This window comes from Necator americanus, chromosome III (genome assembly GCF_031761385.1).
Source record: "Necator americanus strain Aroian chromosome III, whole genome shotgun sequence".
Classification (NCBI taxonomy): domain Eukaryota; kingdom Metazoa; phylum Nematoda; class Chromadorea; order Rhabditida; family Ancylostomatidae; genus Necator; species Necator americanus.
In genome coordinates this window covers 15233206-15252487 of record NC_087373.1, presented here as the reverse complement: position 1 = coordinate 15252487, position 19282 = coordinate 15233206, and the positions used below count along the sequence as shown (strand labels likewise).

The 19282-nt window shown below is 41.4% G+C and overlaps 2 protein-coding genes across 2 annotated transcripts; one reads left to right on the top strand and one right to left on the bottom strand.

Moving 5' to 3' along the window:
- Positions 1-640: 640 nt before the first annotated feature.
- On the bottom strand, positions 641-910 carry RB195_009667 (uncharacterized protein; the record flags this gene model as incomplete). The annotated part of the gene is made up of 1 exon (XM_064190316.1): positions 641-910. The coding sequence occupies one exon, from the start codon at positions 908-910 to the stop codon at positions 641-643; it is 270 nt and encodes an 89-aa protein (XP_064047899.1).
- A 4165-nt stretch (positions 911-5075) lies between these two features.
- On the top strand, positions 5076-19058 carry RB195_009666 (uncharacterized protein; the record flags this gene model as incomplete). The annotated part of the gene is made up of 17 exons (XM_064190315.1): positions 5076-5195; positions 5873-5944; positions 6040-6141; positions 8090-8154; positions 8349-8436; positions 9067-9209; positions 10717-10833; positions 11648-11738; positions 11790-11903; positions 11960-12043; positions 12444-12521; positions 12601-12672; positions 12785-12856; positions 12925-13061; positions 16863-16996; positions 18768-18886; positions 18954-19058. The coding sequence occupies 17 exons, from the start codon at positions 5076-5078 to the stop codon at positions 19056-19058; spliced, it is 1713 nt and encodes a 570-aa protein (XP_064047898.1).
- Between the last annotated feature and the right edge of the window lie 224 nt (positions 19059-19282).

The window sequence follows — 19282 nt, the reverse complement described above, 5'->3', positions numbered from 1 at the left end:
TTTCCCGATCTAGATATAAATAGCTGGAACACTCGGTTATATTCGTTCCGTTGAGCGTGTATGGTAAATCCGAGACTCCGTTTTGCATAAACATCGTCTTGTCTCGTCTTGTCTGTCACGACGATGTTATCACCGAAACGAAGATGGTGCAAATCCCAACCATGAACTTTCACTCCCACGTTATCCCATTACAATCCTCGCATCGCGTACTCGAGAGTGGCATTGAATATTTTGGGTAAGATTGTGTCACCCTGAAGAACCCCTCTATCCACGTCGATTGTGACATAATTGTAGGGAAACTTATGTCGTGAAGTTGCTATACAACTCACGAAGTATCTTCATGTATAGATTAGGGATGCTTTGGTTCTCCAAAGCCTCCATGACCTCTTCAGTCCCAACTGAATCGAAAGCTTTCCTCAGTTCGATGAAAGTGAGACACAGCCGCATCTTGTACTCTCGCGATTCTTCTATGACTTTTGAAAAAGTGGTCAATCGTATTGAACACTTTTTGAAATCCTTGTTCAGGATTACTCTTGTGAAGAGCTTGTAGATGACAGACAGCAAGCAGATTGTTGCGATAGTTGCCGATGTCTTGTGGGTCTCCCTTCTTGTGAAACAGCATGGTCTTGATGGTTTTCCATTACTTGGGAAACGTGTATTCCGACAAATAACGAGTGAAGAGCCTCGCCACTGAGTTGATGAGGACTGGCGGTAGGTACTCTAGAGGTTCAGGCTTAACTCTGTTGGAACCGGATGGAGTACGATTCTTCACCGACATCATGTCATGGCTTCGGAAGGGAGGACCATTGGACTGACACGTCCATCTTCCTTCAGATGGTGAGGAGGCAAGTGGACGAGGACTGTCGAAGACATTAGAGTAGAGGTCGTGAATGACCTTTCCCATCCCCATCTTGATGCTGTAGTTGTTCCTTCTTCGGAGTGCAATCGTTACTGTTTTACGATTGGCGAAGTTCCGGATGGCGCAATGAATGCTCTGTCCAGCCTTCGCAACTTCAGCTAGCACTTCTGCTCTTCTCTCTTTGAAGTCTTTTTTATCGCCTCTATGCAATGCCTTCCGAGCTCGGATGTGAGTTCTTTTTTGCCTGCAGCTCGCGCAGCTTCACGCTGACGTATCAGCTGTAGAGTTCCAGGAGACAGGAGTCTCTTAGTCGTCTTGAAACTCTTCGCTTTCCTCGTACAGTCGTGAAGATGCTCTACAAGCCGTTCATATTTGTCGTCGATGTTTTTAAGAAGGCGATTATCCCGTATAAAACTTTTTGTAACAGCGACACTCGTCAGTCAAAAATTTTATTGGCGATGACCTGGTCAATTTCATTACGGTACCCTCCACTGGTGACTCCTAAGTCCAACGTAGAGACGAGGGCTTTGCTTCTGATATTGCGAGTCACCATGGATGGTCTTAGCCGTCATGATGAACTCGGAAACCCTCTCTTCCTGCTCAATTCACTGAAGACCGATGTGAAGTTATTCGGGAGTTCTTATGATCTTCTCTCTATATCTCTATAGAACTTCTTCAGGCCCATACAAAAAGTTTCGACGTTTTCTTCTCCGTAGCTTAATATCGGAACGTAAACGACGAAGATTGCCAAAGCTGGCGTAGAACCACATCTTCTCAGAGTCCGATTTGGGTCGTAAGTTGTTCGTAAGAGTCAATGTTTTCTGCCATACTTGTGTTGACGAGGACCTCGAATCCGCCAACTCATTTACTGTCGCATGTTCCTAAGAACAGTTCTCCTTCGGTTTCATATATGGTGTTCAGTAGGTGGCGGAGTCTCGTCTCGGACAGTTCGATGAAGTCGTACGTAATGATGTTAGTTTGCATCATCAGATCTTCAATGGCCTTTTCCGGTGCAAGCGTGCGTGAGTTGAAAGTAGAGACCGTCATCCTAGTCCTTTTCCATTTGGGTAGTCTAGAGGGCTCCTGCAACTGCTATCTCCATAAGAAATACACAGCAATATACCAAATGCAATAAAAAACATAATAAACAACCAATAGTAACATTTCCAATTTAATGCGTAATCCATTTAATATAGGATCGGTCTGTAAATATAATTCTTTACTGCGCTTAAAATCATAGATTACGATCTTGAGGATCATTGCTTAGCTCTTTGCTTCTGGAACCTTAGCTCTCTATCCGCCACCTGTGGACGCGGGTAATGCTGTGAAAGATCACCAGCGACGATACAGCGTTTGATCTGGACACAAACAATATCAGAGCGTTACAAGAAGTAAGAGCTCATTGGTTATCGGCAAGCATTCATTTTTGTCATTCATTGAAGATTTTCTTCTTGTTAGGAACAGGTAAAACGACAGATATGTTATTGTGAAAGATGTGTTATTTGTCCTAACGGGCGACTGCGCAGAAATGGGGGTAACATATGGGATTAAATGTATGATGTGACATGCAACTTACATTTGCGAAGCCAGTAAGAATTGTGGTAAGGATTACTGAACACATGGGAAGAAAACGGCGTGGAAGCTTGATAACGCCACTCCGAGGCATGGGTCACGAAACCGAAGTATCGGCAAGGAAGTTTTGAAGTTTCGAGAAGTTTTAGGTTCTCAAAAGAAACCCTTCAATGAATAATAGGAGTGAATACTTGCCGATAACGAATGAGTTATTGCCAATTGCACTTATTGTTATGTGACCTATAATTTCCTGAAAGTATGTGGAAATGAAATTACCTATATCGTCGCTGGTGATCCTACGCAGCAACACTCATTCATTCGTACACTGAGCAGCGACAATTTTTTTTAAACCCAAAATCAGACTTTAGATTCGTACGTGTCAATGAGCCTATGACTATTACTTGACTTATGTGGACTACACAATGATTGGTGCTATTGCCAGGTGATTGATCTAAACGATCTGTTGAAAGAAGGGTGGTTCCAGGCCATCGACCGTGTAAAAGCTCCTGCCATTATGTTAAATCTGCTCTTAAATAAAGAAAATTTACCAAACACAGGGCTCAAAACGGCGCGCTGGAGCGTAGCAGTGAGGATCGAGTGAAGACTCTGCTAGCACCATTATTCACAACAAATCGTGATGGTCCTAGCTCGATTCCAACTCCTGTCTTCATCGCGCCTCCTCAAGCGCAGCGCTTACGCAACTGCACTGCGCTTCATGTCGTCTTGACCATGCTGTACATACACATGTCCCGCACTACTTCCTTGCAAATGTGCGAATTCTGTGTTCAACAACTGTACTTGTTTACTATTTCAATGCCTGGGCTATTAAGTACTTATGCACGTTAAAGAAAAAGATGTTTTGGAGTATATTGTGAGTCACAATCATGTTTTAATGTAGGAAGGTCGCATCTGTCCCGCGCTCTCCCTACTAACCTGTTTGCCTTGTTGAGAAGACTTCGGTGTAAAATTGCCACAAAACGCCTCCAAATTGATTTCTCGCAGTTCCTATCTATAATGCCATGGGAACTTTTATCTCTTCTCCCCTTAAAACGTTGAATTTCTCTCTTTTCTGGCATGAATTGATCCTTTTCGTATCTGAACATTAATTTTTTTGACAGGACCAATTCTAAGAGTTTCAGCAATTTTTCATGGGTTTTTGTTTTTGTGACGTTTGTTGATTAACAGCTCTCAGCCGAAATCAGCAGCAGCAGCCCGAATCAAGATCTTAGTAGCGCTCAAAATCTTGTCATTTCTGTCATTTTGTTCTTATTTAATACTTTGTCTCTTTTCCTTGCAGAAAACTTTACTCCGATTGTTTTGTTGTAGTGTGCCTACAAACTATTTTTACTCCGATTTTTTTTTTTGAAGCTTTGGACCATTCATAATTTTTTTACTGTATGAAAAAAAATCCGGCTCTTTCCTGGTGATCTATACTTGCGATCGGAGATCCCGAACTCCTCCCAAAAAGCTTTACCACTCCATTCCCTTTCAGTTGAACATCTTCCTTAACCTAGCCTCCATAAACGAATCAATACAGTGAATAGCAACTCTAAAGATAGATCCTCAAAATAATGCCACTGATTACGACAGTATACATAAGCGATTTCCTCTGGATAGGACTGACAACACTCACACTCACTCAACCACTTTTTTCTGAAGATAATCATGGAAAAACCAATGATGTTCATGGTAATGACAAAACGTGAGAGGTCCGAACCGCTACGTTGCACCGCTTCGCTTTGAGTACAGCCGCTCCCGTAACTGAACTAAGCTTCATGTCGTTTTGACCCCACTATGCTTTTCTTTTGGAAGGCAAACTCAAGGGAGAATACGGTCAAGAAACAGCAGAGTATCCGGGTATCACTTTACAACAAAATCGTTTTGATTGAAGAGTATTTACAAGACAGGTTTGTATTCTTCATTGGACGTGCTAATGCTTGCAAAACACCCTTTATTTGTGGGCTATCCTTTTCATTATTTATTGCTCAGAGATGGAGAGTTTTGAAGCACAATGTACAACAAGTTGCTCCCCAATTCGAGGAGTGTTACAGAATAATTCTTTTCCGCTAGAAGAATTTTTTTACTTTCTTTTCTTAGCACTGTGAAAAGCTTTCCTTCTGTTTTATCTAATTTTACTAGTTCACGTCCAAGGTGTTGTGAACTTAAGTTATCAGATAAAAAAAGGAAATGTACTTTGTCTAGATTTTTCAAATAAAGAGAAATCTAATGTAACTCATTTTTTTAATGTTATAGTCGAGACTAGACCGTGCGAACGAAAGGCATCTACTGCAGCACGCATATTCTCTGCCTGATAGACATTCTCCTTTTACTATGAATTCCTTCAGTTTAAGTCGCATCGTGAACACACGGACAGATTCGTCGTCGACTAAATTGCGTACAAATACTCTGCATCATTTATTTGTCATTGAGAGTCATTTTATAAGCCGTCCACGAGTTCATTGCATGAGCTCAACAATATCGAACTTCAGTGGAACAGTTGGTGTATCTCATGCTGATGGATACGCCGGAGAGCTCATCCTCCTTTATCTTTTGTGTTTTATTCTTCGTTGTAGTATTAACAATTTCTGATTTTCAATAGGATAAAATTACAGTGGGGCGTCCCTGCAGCACAAAACGAGAAGGGATGTCCGTTACTGGGCATTCAGATGTCGACATGGAGTCGGCATCTGCCTTTTCGCCCTCGGAACCATCGGTCGATGGAGTATTTGTGTCGAAGCATAACCAGAGTGCAGAAATGTATCAGGTGAAATTTCAGTGGGATTTCCATAGAAATTCTCAGCAAAACTTACCATCGAGCGAGAAATGCCAAATGTATTGTTTATTTACAAAATTAGGCGAAAGGTTTCAGCCGCTGATGTTAAAATATCGTGACGAATTCAGAAATAGCCGTACCTGGAGGTTAAACATACCACAGCATTGATGATGTTGAAATCTCCTCAGAAATAGGATTATGGGGTGAAGATCACGAGAATGAGCGCGACTACGTTTGATCCTCTCCCAATCGTTCTGAGAAACGGCTTGAGAAAGTGTGTCGAATTTTCCTACGAGGCACTTAACTACGTGGCAAGTATGTGAGCGCAAGTATACGCGCCTCGTCTATCAGAGAGCGGGAGAGATAGGATTAGAAGCCCATTCATATCCAATGTGTCTCGTATGCGCGACACATTGTTGGGCGCCTCCTAGGGAAATTCGAGGGCGTTTCCCATTCAGGAGTCGTTTCAGGGTAATCTGGGGGACTCGGGCGTAACTGCACCCGTACTCGTGATCTGCACTTTCAACTCTATTATTTCGTAGGAAGACGTCCTCAGCGTCGTAAATTTCGTGGAATGCTGCCTTTTTAGCATTCAAAGCCTTTAAACATCCTTTAAACATACTAATCTCGCCCTTGTCACTCCTATATTAGGATAAGGATTTGTTCAGATGTTTAAAGAAGACGTAGACTCGCTGCTATCAGGTCGAACACCACAACACGAACAGCCTGTATTAATTCAGGTAACGTTCAGATTCAATTTACGCTTCGTTTGAAGTGGGTTGAGAACAAGTTTCACATATCCAGGATGTGCATTTGTGTAATCTATTATTTTCAGAGGATTTTACATACTTGTGAGAATATGTATGTCGTTTTCGAGGACGAGAAACAACACCTAATGGGTGATGTTCTACTATCGTGGGCAATGAAACAGCAAAAGGTGATTTAAAGTTTATTCCGATAAACTCGAGAAAAAAACAAGGAAAAAACTGCAGAAGCGTTTCCTTAAAGTTTATTTGCTAGCTGACACCACCTAACTATTTGTTTCAAGAGGTGGACTCAACTATGAGACTTTGCACTATCAAAAAATATGTACGTTAGATTAGACATCAAATATCTGGAATGTTGATAATCCATCCTCCATGTTACGTTCAAGTTAACATTCAGATTTTATCTAGAAAATCTAACTGTATGTATTCTGATTTTCCTTCATGCACCTCAGAGTAACAAACTAAGTATTGGGAAGTGTCTTCACAAAAAACAAATCCCAGAAGAAATCTACGGTGAAATCCTCGCGTTTGATTCCGCAACACATTATTTTCTATCTGCATTATTTTTTATCTTTTCTTTCTATTTTCTATCGCATTAGTAGGAAATAAGTTTGTAAGTGGATAAGAATTCAGGTTTCAGTTCTTTTTTCCTGTACAACTAGGAGGGATATCCATTTACCTCTGGGTTCTGTGAAGGAATCTTAGCTTTTTCTGTTTGAAAAAAACTAAAAAAAAGTGTTTTCTAAGAGCGTTAAAGTTAAAGCGCATACAAGAGTGCTGTTGCTTTTTTCTCGTATTGTGCCTCGCTTAAAGGCATCACCTCACGAATCTGAGGTGGTGCAGATTTCAGGTGGATTATTCGTATACGGGATGGGAGATTATGGAGAGGGGGGTGATTCCGTCCATTTCTTCCTAATTGCCGCAAAAAACGACCCGGAAGATGCGGCGCCGCACAAGGCTGGCGCGCTCCAGTCGAACCCCTTGTAGAAAATAGTGCGCCAGAACGCCTGAATTCGTATCTTCCGGGCCGTTTTTTTAAGGCAATTAAGAAGAAATGGACAGAATCACCCCCTCTCCATAGTCTCCCATCCCGTTTACGAATACTCCACCTGAAATCCGTACCACCTCAGATTCGTGGAGTGATGCCTTTAAGTAGTTGTCAATCTGCTAAATTATTGACCACACATATAGATCGCATATTCACAGCAGTGACGTTCAACTGCGGCTAGGCAGAGATCCGGGAAAATGTAAAGAAAGTGGAGAGGATGCGTCGCGGGGCATTCGCCCAGAATAACATAGACATGGGGTTTATCTCGGGTTAGAAATTTGCCTATATTACTTCCTCAACCAAGAAGAAAGGGTAGAGGAAAGAATTACAGAGAGACATTGATATCTACCTGGATACTTTGTTGTATTTGGCAAATGCTGCGGATCCAATCATAACTTGCTTACAATATAAATCTTCGAAAAGACATTATGATCTTTTTAATGAGGGTTTTTAATGAGATTCGCGAAGAATACGGTGATCATTGATTTGCTGCCCCGCATTTGTACCACACCTAACAAACACATCATGCCATAAAATGATTATTTGTATTACCCCTGAATTGCTTAATATCGATCGTTCGCATACGTGACAAGTCACGTACTTCGTAGGAAGATGTCTTAGAGGAAGCATACCACGATGTTGACGATGTTGGGATCTTTCCACAAGAAGATAAGTTCAGCGGCGTAGCTCATGATTGTGTTTTACGACGTTCAATTCTTCTCTTACCTGAATGTCCTGAAAAGAACGGCATGAGAAACGGTCTTTCCGGTCGATTTTTCCTGCGAGACACTTAACAACGTGTCGTGTGTGTCTGCGTTCGCATACGTGACAAGTCACGTACTTCGTAGGAAGATTCGATCAATACCGCTGTTCCTCACACCGTTTCTTCAGGGCAGTAAGAGGGAACTAAGCGTCATTATGCGCATTCTTGTGATTCACACCCCTAACCCTATTTTTTCCTAACATCGTCAACGGTAGTATGCTCTTTTCTACTGCTAGATGCATTGATTTATTTTACGTAATTGGTAATTTCTATTTAAAAGTGATCATTAACGAATATTGTTTTTAAGGTGAGCATCGGAACACTTTGGACACAACAACTTCATTACAAACAACTCGACATGATTCACCTTCAGTGAGACAGTTTTTCGTAGTGCTTCTTCTTATACCTCACCACACTTACGTAATTGTTTCGCTGACGTAAGAATATATTTTGTGTTTGTCACCGACTTAAAAACGTACATCATATAGTCGAAACAGGTTTGAGAAATGGTGGCGAACTTAATTGACGACCTTGGACTGTGCACAATCTAATCGACCAAAATTTAGATTCGAATACTTTGGAGAACTTCTACAACAAACACTTTCCGGGTTGACGTATTTGAAACAGTATTTTCCTAACACTTCATTTGATGAGGTGGGAGTTTTCCTTTCCATTTTTGCTAAAGTAAAACTTTAATGGAAGTTCTTCTGCAGTTGTCGTTTTTCCCGAATGGATGAGTTTCAGAATGTTCTGAGCGTAATCTATTGTATGACGAAGTTTTTTTTTGACTGGAATTGGATTCTCGCTCAGAGAGTAGATGCAATGATGAATTGATGAAAGAGTGGAAAAGGAACTAAATCAATAACTGTAGGAACTTGCTGCGAAATAAAGTGAACATGAACGGGACTAGAATTAAAGGACGTAGGAGAAGCAGCTAATACAAAATGTAGCAGATGCAGAGGCAGAAATGAGTAAAATGAATGCGAAATATTGATCAAATTATCTTCCAAAAAATTTACAAAATATGAACTGAATTCTCGGAAGCTTTATTTTTTAAGGCAACACATATATGGTTGGATAAAAACAACCAGATTTGTAGTGCAATTGCGAAAGCGGTTGCGTTCGCGACGGGACCCTTGATGACTCCAATCTGCTGCGGAGTACTCACCACTCCAACCGCTTGCGCTGTCGCACCACAAGTCACATCTTTTTGACAGGGCTGTAGCAAACTGTTGAGATCTTACACTGCTTTTGTGGGATTAAATTGAGAATTTTTTATTTCAGGCTTACAGCAAATTCTGCAATATGGCACACTATTTCCTCTACTATTCAGTTATTGTCAGTAGGCAACCACCATCCGTAATCGTGAAGTGCGGAGAGGCTGAAAATCATCGAAGGAGTCGTTTCTGGTTCAACACTGAAATAAGGTATTCAGTTTGTAAATATGCTTGAAAATTAGGAATACAATTACGAACATTTGGAATAATGGAACACTCTTTCATGACTTTGGTCTCCGTTAACACTAGATTTGTTCAGTAAACCTTCTACGACTCTTCAAGTGACTTTTAATAGGGCGCTTTGAGAGGCGGACGGTATTTATGCCAATGCTTTCAGTACAATATGCGATTATTGGCGACAACTGCTAATAATAAGTAGTAATAGTACCTCTAGAATCATTGGTACTATTATTACTTATTATTAGGGGCAGCGTAGCGCAGTCGGTAATGGCTATAATCAATCGGAGCCCTAGTGCAAACCAAACCTTTCATCTCTGCGGGGTCGATAAACTGGTACCAGACTCGTCTGGAAGGATAAAAACACTGACGTCGCAGATCCGCAAACCTCCGCAAATCATTGTAAGGCTGCGAATCTCAAACGAGGTCTGAAGACGAACGCGTGAGCGCATCCCCATAGGGATTGATCAACGCCGTGCCCTTTATCCTTTATCCTTTATATTAGGGTGTTCGGGAAGCATCTGCCGAAAATTTCGCAGTAGCTCAGATTTTTTGAGATGTTCTGGAAGTTCCCGTTTTAAATATATTATATAAGGACACTACCGCTTGTATACACATAACATATCGGGTTCTCTTCCTTGCCTATTTCATCCTATAATGGCCGAACATTCCACCCATATTCGACTGGCTGGACACCATTGTCACTGGAGATGAAAAATGGGTCCTCTACGTCAACCACACCCACAGACGTGCGTGGTGCGCTGGCGATGAAATGCCGGATCCTTTCGTGAAAAGTGAAATCCATGAGAAGAAGGTCATGCTGAGCGTCTGGTGGGGAATTCATGGAATGCACCGTTTCGAACTGCTGCCGGACAACACGACACTTACTGCTGAGGTCTACTGCGCTCAACTGCAAAGACTGGCCGACAAGATCCGCAAGAAGCACCCGAAGCTCGACAACGTTCGCCTGCTGCACGATAACGCGCGCCCTCACATCGCGAAGAAGACTTCCCAGAAAACTCTGGAGCTTGGATGGGGAGTTCTACCGCACCCACCGTGCAGCCCGGTGGTGGCCCCGAGCGACCTCCACCTCTTCCGATCATTTCAGCATCACCTAGAAGAGAAGCGCTACGATGATCAAAATGACCTTCGGGCTTTCTTCGCCTCCAAGTCGCCGAAGTTCTACGCTAAAGGACTTCGTGATCTTGTGAGACGTTGTCGATGTTGATGGAGTTTATTTCGTCGAATAATAAAATGTTGTTAAGAAGTTGTGTTGTTTTGAAAATTTGCCGTATTTCGGTAGATACTTTCCGAACACCCTAATGGACTCATTGGTACTGATGCACTTGAACCACAACCCAATTTTTTAATCTTCTATTGCAGTGGTGGCGCAAAATACAGTTTCCTGTTTATTGCTACATAGCCAGTAAACATTACTCTTTCAACTAAAAGTTAACGAACTTCACGTTTACACTTTTAGAGTGTTGGGCGGTCAAGCGTTCGGTGTGGAAGCAGTTGGAGATGGTAACGATGTTAAGTGTTATCTCATAACGGACGACACTGCTAAACAACTACTCAACAACGCTTACTTAGAAATGTATGTTGTAATTTATTTTTGTGGATTTTCTACACGAAACCAAACCAGACCGGGAGCCTTCCAAAAATTATGTTACTGCACTTCTATTAACACCCTTCCGTTTCGCGTTGAAGGAAGGAGCGCGTCGAAGGAAACAAAGAAGAACTTAAAATGAATTGAAATACTCAATTAAATCAATCTAAGCCATTAAATTCAACAGAGATTTCGTCGTGGTCGTCTCGTTATTGAGCGTTTTCGTCTTTTGGTGAGGTACTTCTGTACTTCTAGAGAAAATTTGTATTCGCAAAATGTTAAAAATGGGTTAACTTGACTGGATTAATCAGATTGGAGAAAGTGGAAAATACTTAATATTATAGTGTCATACAAGATCCAATAAGTAACTTGAAATTTTCACGGTATTTTCTCTTTGTTTAGGACAAATGAATTTTGGACAAGATTGAAAGTCTCTCAGAAAGTGGGAGAACACTCTTTAAGTGAGTAGAGGAGAATTTAGACTAAGAAGAATCAGTTCTGCTCATTATTGAAAAATGAAAGAAGTATAGAATATCGCATACAATTATTTATGGGATGAGCTAGTGACTTAAGGTTAAGGCTAAGGTCGGAACGATGCGGAAATGAGCAGATAAAATCATTCCTAAACTAGAACATTTCAGTACTTGTAACGAATGATTTCATTCTTCTTGAAACCGTTGAGGTACACTTCAAAGAGATACTTCACGTTATGGGAATAAGGAATCAACTCACAATGAACATATTGCTATCATGTTGGTCTTGTAAACAGATGGATTACACGACTTTCTTTTGCTGCTTTTAGATTTGAATCTGAAGAGTTTTGTATTGAACCGCCATCGGCAGTATTTCAGAAGAAGGACACGAGAGGATTGCGAGCGAAATTCGACGACATGGTAGCTGCTATTTATTACAACATGACATTTTTTCTGAGCTTTTCTTTTCAGCGAGTTGCGAAGAAGGTGCAGCTTCGACGAGACTCGGTAGCATCGAAACGTTACTGCCTTTGCTATAGTATTCATCTGAAAACAAATTGTGGCCTGGAACTTGTTGGAAAAAAGGCATCTTCGCAACGTTTATTCTATAGCACGTGCGCAACTCATCACTCAGTTTTAAGGTTTCGCTTCCGTTTGCCGTTCTAGTTGGTCCGAAATCAGATGTCGAGGCAAGACTATTCTTGGAAAGGTCGTTCGCTGATCTGGTACTGGAATTTCCTGTGTTTTTTTTCGAAAGTGCATTTCCTTTCCTTTACAATTCCATCTCATAAAACCGTATCAATGATAATTTCATTTCGCGCCATAAAATTTTACATAATCTTGTAGAACATCTTGTAAAATGACATCAGTTTAGAGTGCAGTTCTGCTTTTATAACTGGAGCCCATCGTTTTCGTTAAGTAGTTTTCGTTCCTTAGCTACAATGCATGAAAACTATGTGTTCTGCCCCGATATACGCGGCACAAGTATTTTTCCCTCCCAATTTTTCTGCTGGATGGTTTTTTTTTTGTTTTTTTGTTCTCTCTGTAGACCAGCAAACTTGCGTTGGCGAAATGCTTAAAATCTGAAACTATGATGATATTACTTCCCAGGGAATTAATTTTCAGGTGCGACATCCTCTTTCTGACATTCCTTCCCATGTTCCATGTACAGAGATGGCAGACGCTCTGGAAATGAAATTCCAGGTGCTTCTATAAAATATCTTTAGGATTCTTTCATTAACGAGTTCTGCTGCTGTAATGTGGGAAACAGAGAACATTTGAGGCTATAGTGGAGACGCCACAGAAGAACACCGATGGACCAGCTGTCGTTCAACCGCGAATGTTCACCATGCAGGTAGTCGATTTCACATAACAGATCACCCTTGTTTTGAAATGACTATTAAAATCCTGTAATTATTGTTATTATTCGTTTCATATTTCACTCGACAATTAGTTTAATTTTCGAGGCCAAGCAGCACCTCATCAATCGATTAAAGCCAAATCCCCAAGGATTCGTTGCACTGGAAAATTTCATGAAAGTAAGTTTTTGTACATTAACAGAATCTACACCACTTTTATTCACAATTATCTCAAATTATTTCTAAAGCTTCCTGTGGCGGAAGAGTATCAACTTCGAAAAAATTCTACAACGGAAGGAGAATGGAAGCTGGTGCCTTACTTCGATTGGTTCCTGAAATTAGCAGAAATAGTGAATAAATACCTTTACAGCATGTGGTATGACGGGTGAGAAGACTTTCACAGTACAGCATTACTTTTTTTCACAAAAGGGATATGGGGATGAGAAATCGTAGAAACTGAGCAACATGATCGAGCACACCAGTGGATTGCTGAATACATCGGTAGAATTTTATATATTGCATTTATGACCAACAAAAGGATAAAAGGATAAAGTGTCTGGCGTTAATCGATCAGCTCGGGATGCGCCCCCACGTTCACTTCAGTTCAGAATCGTTTGAGGTTTACGAACGTGTAACTGACCTATACAATGACTTGCGGAGGGTAGCCGATGTATCAAATCGGTGTTTTTATACTGCAGGACGAGTCTGGTATCAATTAATCGACTCCGGAGGGATGATGGGCCTGGTGAGCGCTAGGGGGGATTCGAACTTCCGAGTGATCGTGTAGGAAGCGGGACCTCTACCTTCTACACTACACCCACAGATAGAGCTATGTCTTCGTGTGTGCGGGTTACACACACAAAGCTTTCTTCTTGTGGTTTCTGCGGTTTTGGGCACACATATTTGTTTCTGATATACTTGTTCCGAAAGTCTGCATACACACTCCTCTAGTGCGGTTCTGTTCAGATGAAATTTGTGTATGGGACAACACGCACAGATCACACCTGGAAAAGGTGTGATCTACCCACGCCTACCTACACGGATGTTATCATTCCAGCGGTTATCTTCTCACGTCTCCTTTGACATCGTTTGCTGTACCCGCAGTCATTCTTTGTTCGACCGTTGGATGAACCATTGGGGTGGAGGCCTAACACACGTCTGACCCGTTCTTCCCTGATATCTCACAAACAAGTAAGAACATGTTAAACGAACATGCAAACCTGTCAGGACGCAGAGCATCCGCTAGTCCGCATACGTATGGCCACCGGGTGCTCTGCTTGCTTGCAGGCTTACATGTTCGTTCTAACACGTTCTTACTCGTTTGGGAGATAGCAGGGAAGAACGGGTCAGACGTGTGTCAGGCCTCCACCCCAGTGGTTCGTCAAATGATTTGCGCGGACATATTCGTACGAGAACAAAGGACGACAGAAGGTACAGCAAACGATGTCAAAAGAATCGCGAAAAGAAGCGAAACGGTGAAGCCGAGACATCGCACGTAATCGCATGCATTAGAGAACACGATGTACATCTAGGAAAAAAACAGTGTAGGAATGTGAATGGAAACGCCCAGCACGAGTGTATAAGAGACAAACATGTAACCACAGAAATCACAAGGAAGAAAACCTACCTGAAGGGTAGTGGAAACCTAGAAAACGTAGAAATCAACATCAGACCACATTATTTTGCACGTCGTAGATGGGTGTGCGGTGTATCTAGCCTGCACCACACACAATAACATCACTCTAAAGCATAAAAGGAACTTTTAGAATAATTTTAACTTACAATTCTCCAGCGAATCAAAGCAAACAGTTTTCAAAGTAGTGGGAAATATAATGTTGAAAACCTGCTGGTTCGATATTTATGGTCAGAAATATTAACTGTGTTCGAAATGTGGTCAAATGATCAGATCGAAGTAGAATGATGAGCTCGTGGAACAACTAGCATCTCCTCTCCAGCACATATAGTCGGGTCAAAACGATATGAATCACGAGTGTAGTTGCGCATTTGCGTACGCGCTCGAGACGGCGCGGCGGAGGCAGCAAATGGGACCGAGGTGGGACCGTCGCAAGCTGCAGAGATGGGTGGTGCCAGCAAGACTTTCAACACGTCTTAGCCCCTACTTTCCACCGAAGCGCTTCGAGAGAAGCCGCATATGTGCTTTTTGTTGTTTTATACCAACGCTCCTAATTGCTTGTAACATATTGATACGAAGTTTCTCTTCTTTCCAGTTCTTTTATATACTGCTCAGAAGAGCGAGTCACCGACACGTCCTCTCGGATATGTCACGGTCCTCAGCGCGACAAGTTGCGTTCTTCCCGCTCGCAACTCGCCCGTCTCCCGTTCATCGCGGTGGACAGGTGTCGCTTTTCGGTTGGGATTGCGAAATACACACTACAGAAATGATCTGTATAGTATGATTTCGCTGAGAAAGACACAACTCTAGTCGCTAATAAGGCTTTCACCGTACCTGATCGGCGTATACGAAGTGATGCTAATGTTAGGGAAATCGCTCGCTGTGTGTTGTAGGAAATAGGAGGAATGGAAAATGATGAAAAAAGAACTTCAGTACTTCCATGTGGGAAAACCACACGTTTTGGGAAGAAACGTTGCTCTTCAGTCTTTGAATCCATATCAGTAATTGTGAAAAGACAGTCTTCCTTGCGGTTACGAAAAACTCTGGATAGTGCTTGGTCAAGGAATCGACCACTCAAGCAACTTTTAGGAAAGATAACACTGCGCGGCTGCTGGCAAAGAGAGTGCCAAATGTTCTTCGGTGATTATCGCGATCCAGCAATCGATCGAAGAATTTTCTACCCATCACGCAGCATCCACCTACCTGTTTAGGATACGCAGCACCTGTAATTGTGTATCCTTCTTGAGTTAAACAGATCAGCTTTGCGCAGAGGCGATAACGTGACCAATGAGGCTTTGCCGAGGTGCGTTTATTGCTGGTTGAAAACTTTTCCCAATTGCCCGCGATGGCCCCTGAAACACGGGTGCCATACGCAATTTTTGAACGCTCCAAGGGAGCAGAAATGTGTTCGAAGTGCTTATCACTCTAAATTGATAGGTGGAAGGTAGCGGAAATTATAAGAGTCACAATCCGCATTGAAGTATTCTCCAAGCAAAAATTCGTCTTCAGTATCGTATACGACGTTTAAGGAGCGTTGCTTTAGTCGAGAAAAAAAGAATAGCTTTCTTACAGGAGGCTTATTACTACTCTCTCAAAATCCTTCACAGTCTCCTACAAGTTAAAGTGTTCAGCTATCCTTATTTTCATCGGCAAATGTGGCAGAGTCCCTATTTTTTGATTTCGACGTTCGAAGGAACGAATTTTAGTACGCAAATATCTTGACAATAACTGTGTTGTCTCAAGTTGTGGTAACCACATGAAACTTGGTAATTACGCCCACGTAGAAATAGGATACAAGTGAACGAAACGCTATAGTAAGGTACAAGTTTCGGCAAGAGACAGTAAAACAATATATTAAATAAAGGATGAAGTACTCTGCATTGGTCGATTCTTCTGGGAAGCGCCGCTTTTGGCTTCAATTCATAATAGTTCGGTTTTATGAAAAGTTAGTACACAGCGAGTTACGGAAGGAAATCGATGTATTAAGTCAGTGTTTTTACTTTTGAAATCAAGTATTCTGCCATTTTATCGGCTCAGGAGGAATGAAAGTCTTGGTTGGGATAGGGCGGTTTGGAACTATCGTCCGTGCAAGCGCAATGGGATATTGATCGCTAATACGCTATCTCTACAATCTTATAAATAAAATAACAAAATAATAGCGAGAATAAACCAAAGTTAATTGTGGAGCAATAAATGGATATGTTCGACAACTCTGCAAGAGTGAAACTAATAACTTAAATCAGCGCTACCGTAATAATCAATGAACAACAGTAATCTCCCCATTGATGCCGTTGACCATCGGAGCTGTGCGCAGTGTTTGCAACAAATGGAACTGAAGGGAACATAATAGTGGAAACTTTAGTATCTCTGTAGTTTTATCCTGCTTTATCCTGACACCTTTATTAAATCACAACATTTCCATTCTCATTGCGAATGTACATAGGAAAGTTCCTGTAAATCATTCCAACTAGGATAAAGTATTACTTATTAGGGTCACTCCAGAATTTTACCTTCGCTGAAATAAGATAAAGGGTTGCATATTTTGATATTCAGACTGGTGTTCGGGTTCTGCAGCAAAGAAGACTCAGAGAATCTCTTACGATGCATTCCACGACCTGTTCTGCTTGTACGCTTTTCAGATATCGAATACGCCAAGATAAAAATTTCCGTGAAGGATAGAAACGGAGGTCAGCCACAACTTATGTGCTAGAATTTACCGTTACAAAAGAATATTTCTGAAATTTAAAACATAAATTGAACGAATATTCTCTGAAGTGCTTCTTGTCAACGCTCAATGGAGTACATAGTTTGGAGGTGTCTTGCATTGAGCGATGCGGAAATCGATACAAGTGTACTCGAATAAACTGCCTCACCCACGTATGCTGTCACCTGCTCAGTGATCGTAAATGCGATCAAACGATAACATGGATGTGATCATGGTGGTCATGGTGCCAGACTATGTATATGACCAGTTACAAATAAGAAGGATGACATTCTTTTTTTCTGTCCTAGAAACTAGGTGTTAGGCCAAGCTTAGTATGAATCGTGAATGGTTTCTTCGGCAGTCTTAAAGTGCCCACTAGTACAATAGCTAGCATTTATTTTTATAAAATCACCAATCAATCACCAAATTCTCTTCTCTCTATGTGTTGATTATTCACGAATGATGCTGCGACTATGAAATATATGAGTTTAGTACTCGCGTGTAAAGATGTTTAGATATTTCGTTCTGAAAAATAGTTTAAAGGCATAACCCCACGAATTTGAGGTGGCGTGGACTTCAGGTGGAGTATTCGTATAAGGGATCGTAGATTATGGAGAGGGGTGTGAATCCGTCCATTTCTTCCTAATTGCTGTAAAAAAAACGGCCCGGAAGATACGGCGCCGCACAGGGCTGGCGCGCTCCAGTCGAACTAATTGTAGAAAATAGTGCGCCGGAACGCTCGAAGCCGCATCTTCCGGGCCGTTTTCTACGGCAATTAGGAAGAAATGAACGGAATCACCCTCCTCCCCATAATCTACGACCCCTTATACGAATACTCCACCGGAAATCCGTACCACTCCAGATTCGTGGGACGATGCCTTTAAGATTTTGTGCAAGCTAGTGTAAAAGTAAAAGTGAACTCAACTTATTCAGTTCTCGAATAGAAAAACTCGGTATGACAGCTTTGACGTCTAAAACCATCTTTTTAACATTCGTGCTTCGATGGTATATTCGATGCTTCGACAAGTGTACACCTCTAATTATATTAGAGAGGTGTACACTTGTCGCCAAATACAACACAGGCTGCTTTTCTTTAAATGCAAAAGTCTGTCGGTTTAGGTTCATGGTTTGTTCTCTATCATCATCAAAATTCGTATTCGGGCTCTAGCGCTGTCAAGAGATAAAGAAACGGAACATTCGGTAATATTCAAAGAGTCTGACCAGAAAAAAAAAAGATTTTATATTGGACATTATTCTATCCTGTAAATACAAGAATACGGTCCAGTCCAATTGGATTCGGGGAATGTTTTCCATCATGGACAAGTAGAATTTGGAATAACGAAAGTGTGAAATACTGCATTATTTATGCGATAACTCTGTATTTTGTTCGGGATGAACATGTAGTAAAAAAATTTATTTTCTTAATTTTGCTTTCGATTGGGATTTTCTTCGACTTTAACTTTATCAAAAACCATGGGCGGATGAAGCAATCAGAAAAAAGGAAGTTAACTGGGATTTTTCGGCGAATAATATTACTGAAAGATGCAGGTTAGTTTGGTCGTGATTATCCAGAAATGATAAGAAAAAGATTTATTTGCAATCGCAAAAAAGACAAAATGGTTTACGCCTTACACCAATATATCATGTTTTGTTCATCTCAACACTTATGGTATTTAGAGAGGATTAATTCATCATGCCACTTTATTTTGCTTTCCTCTTAACTTTTTTGTCATTTACAAAAGCATTCCATTTAGATATCCGCCATCATTGGTACGAACACAGCGATTTGAATGCACGTGTACTTTCCAAGGAATTGCTAGTCAATCAGCGCTTTGCACAAGTGGATTTAATCTATCCGGATATTGATATGGAGGTACGTAAACCCTTACTGGCGTAGACTCAATTCAGAACATTAGTTGAAAGCAACAAAAATGTCCTAGGTCGCACTTGGAGGACGAGAAAAACCAAGAGTGAGAGTGCCACGGAATCTGCAACCGGACGAAATCTACTTCGACAATCAAGGTGCCGCCACGTCGGCTTTTTAGCTGTCACCTACTTGACGTTGGAGCTTCTCCTCGAATTCCATTATTGTCCAGAAGAAGCCTGAGGATTTATAAAACAATAAATGAGATTAACAGGAAAATAGCTCGGACAGTTATAAGAGGAATCTCGTTGCAATAAATGAAGAACACCGCCATTTCCAACCTGGTTGCTGGATCTCCGCGCGGATGTGAAAGTTTGTTGCAGTTCCAGAGCTGTGTGAGGAGCG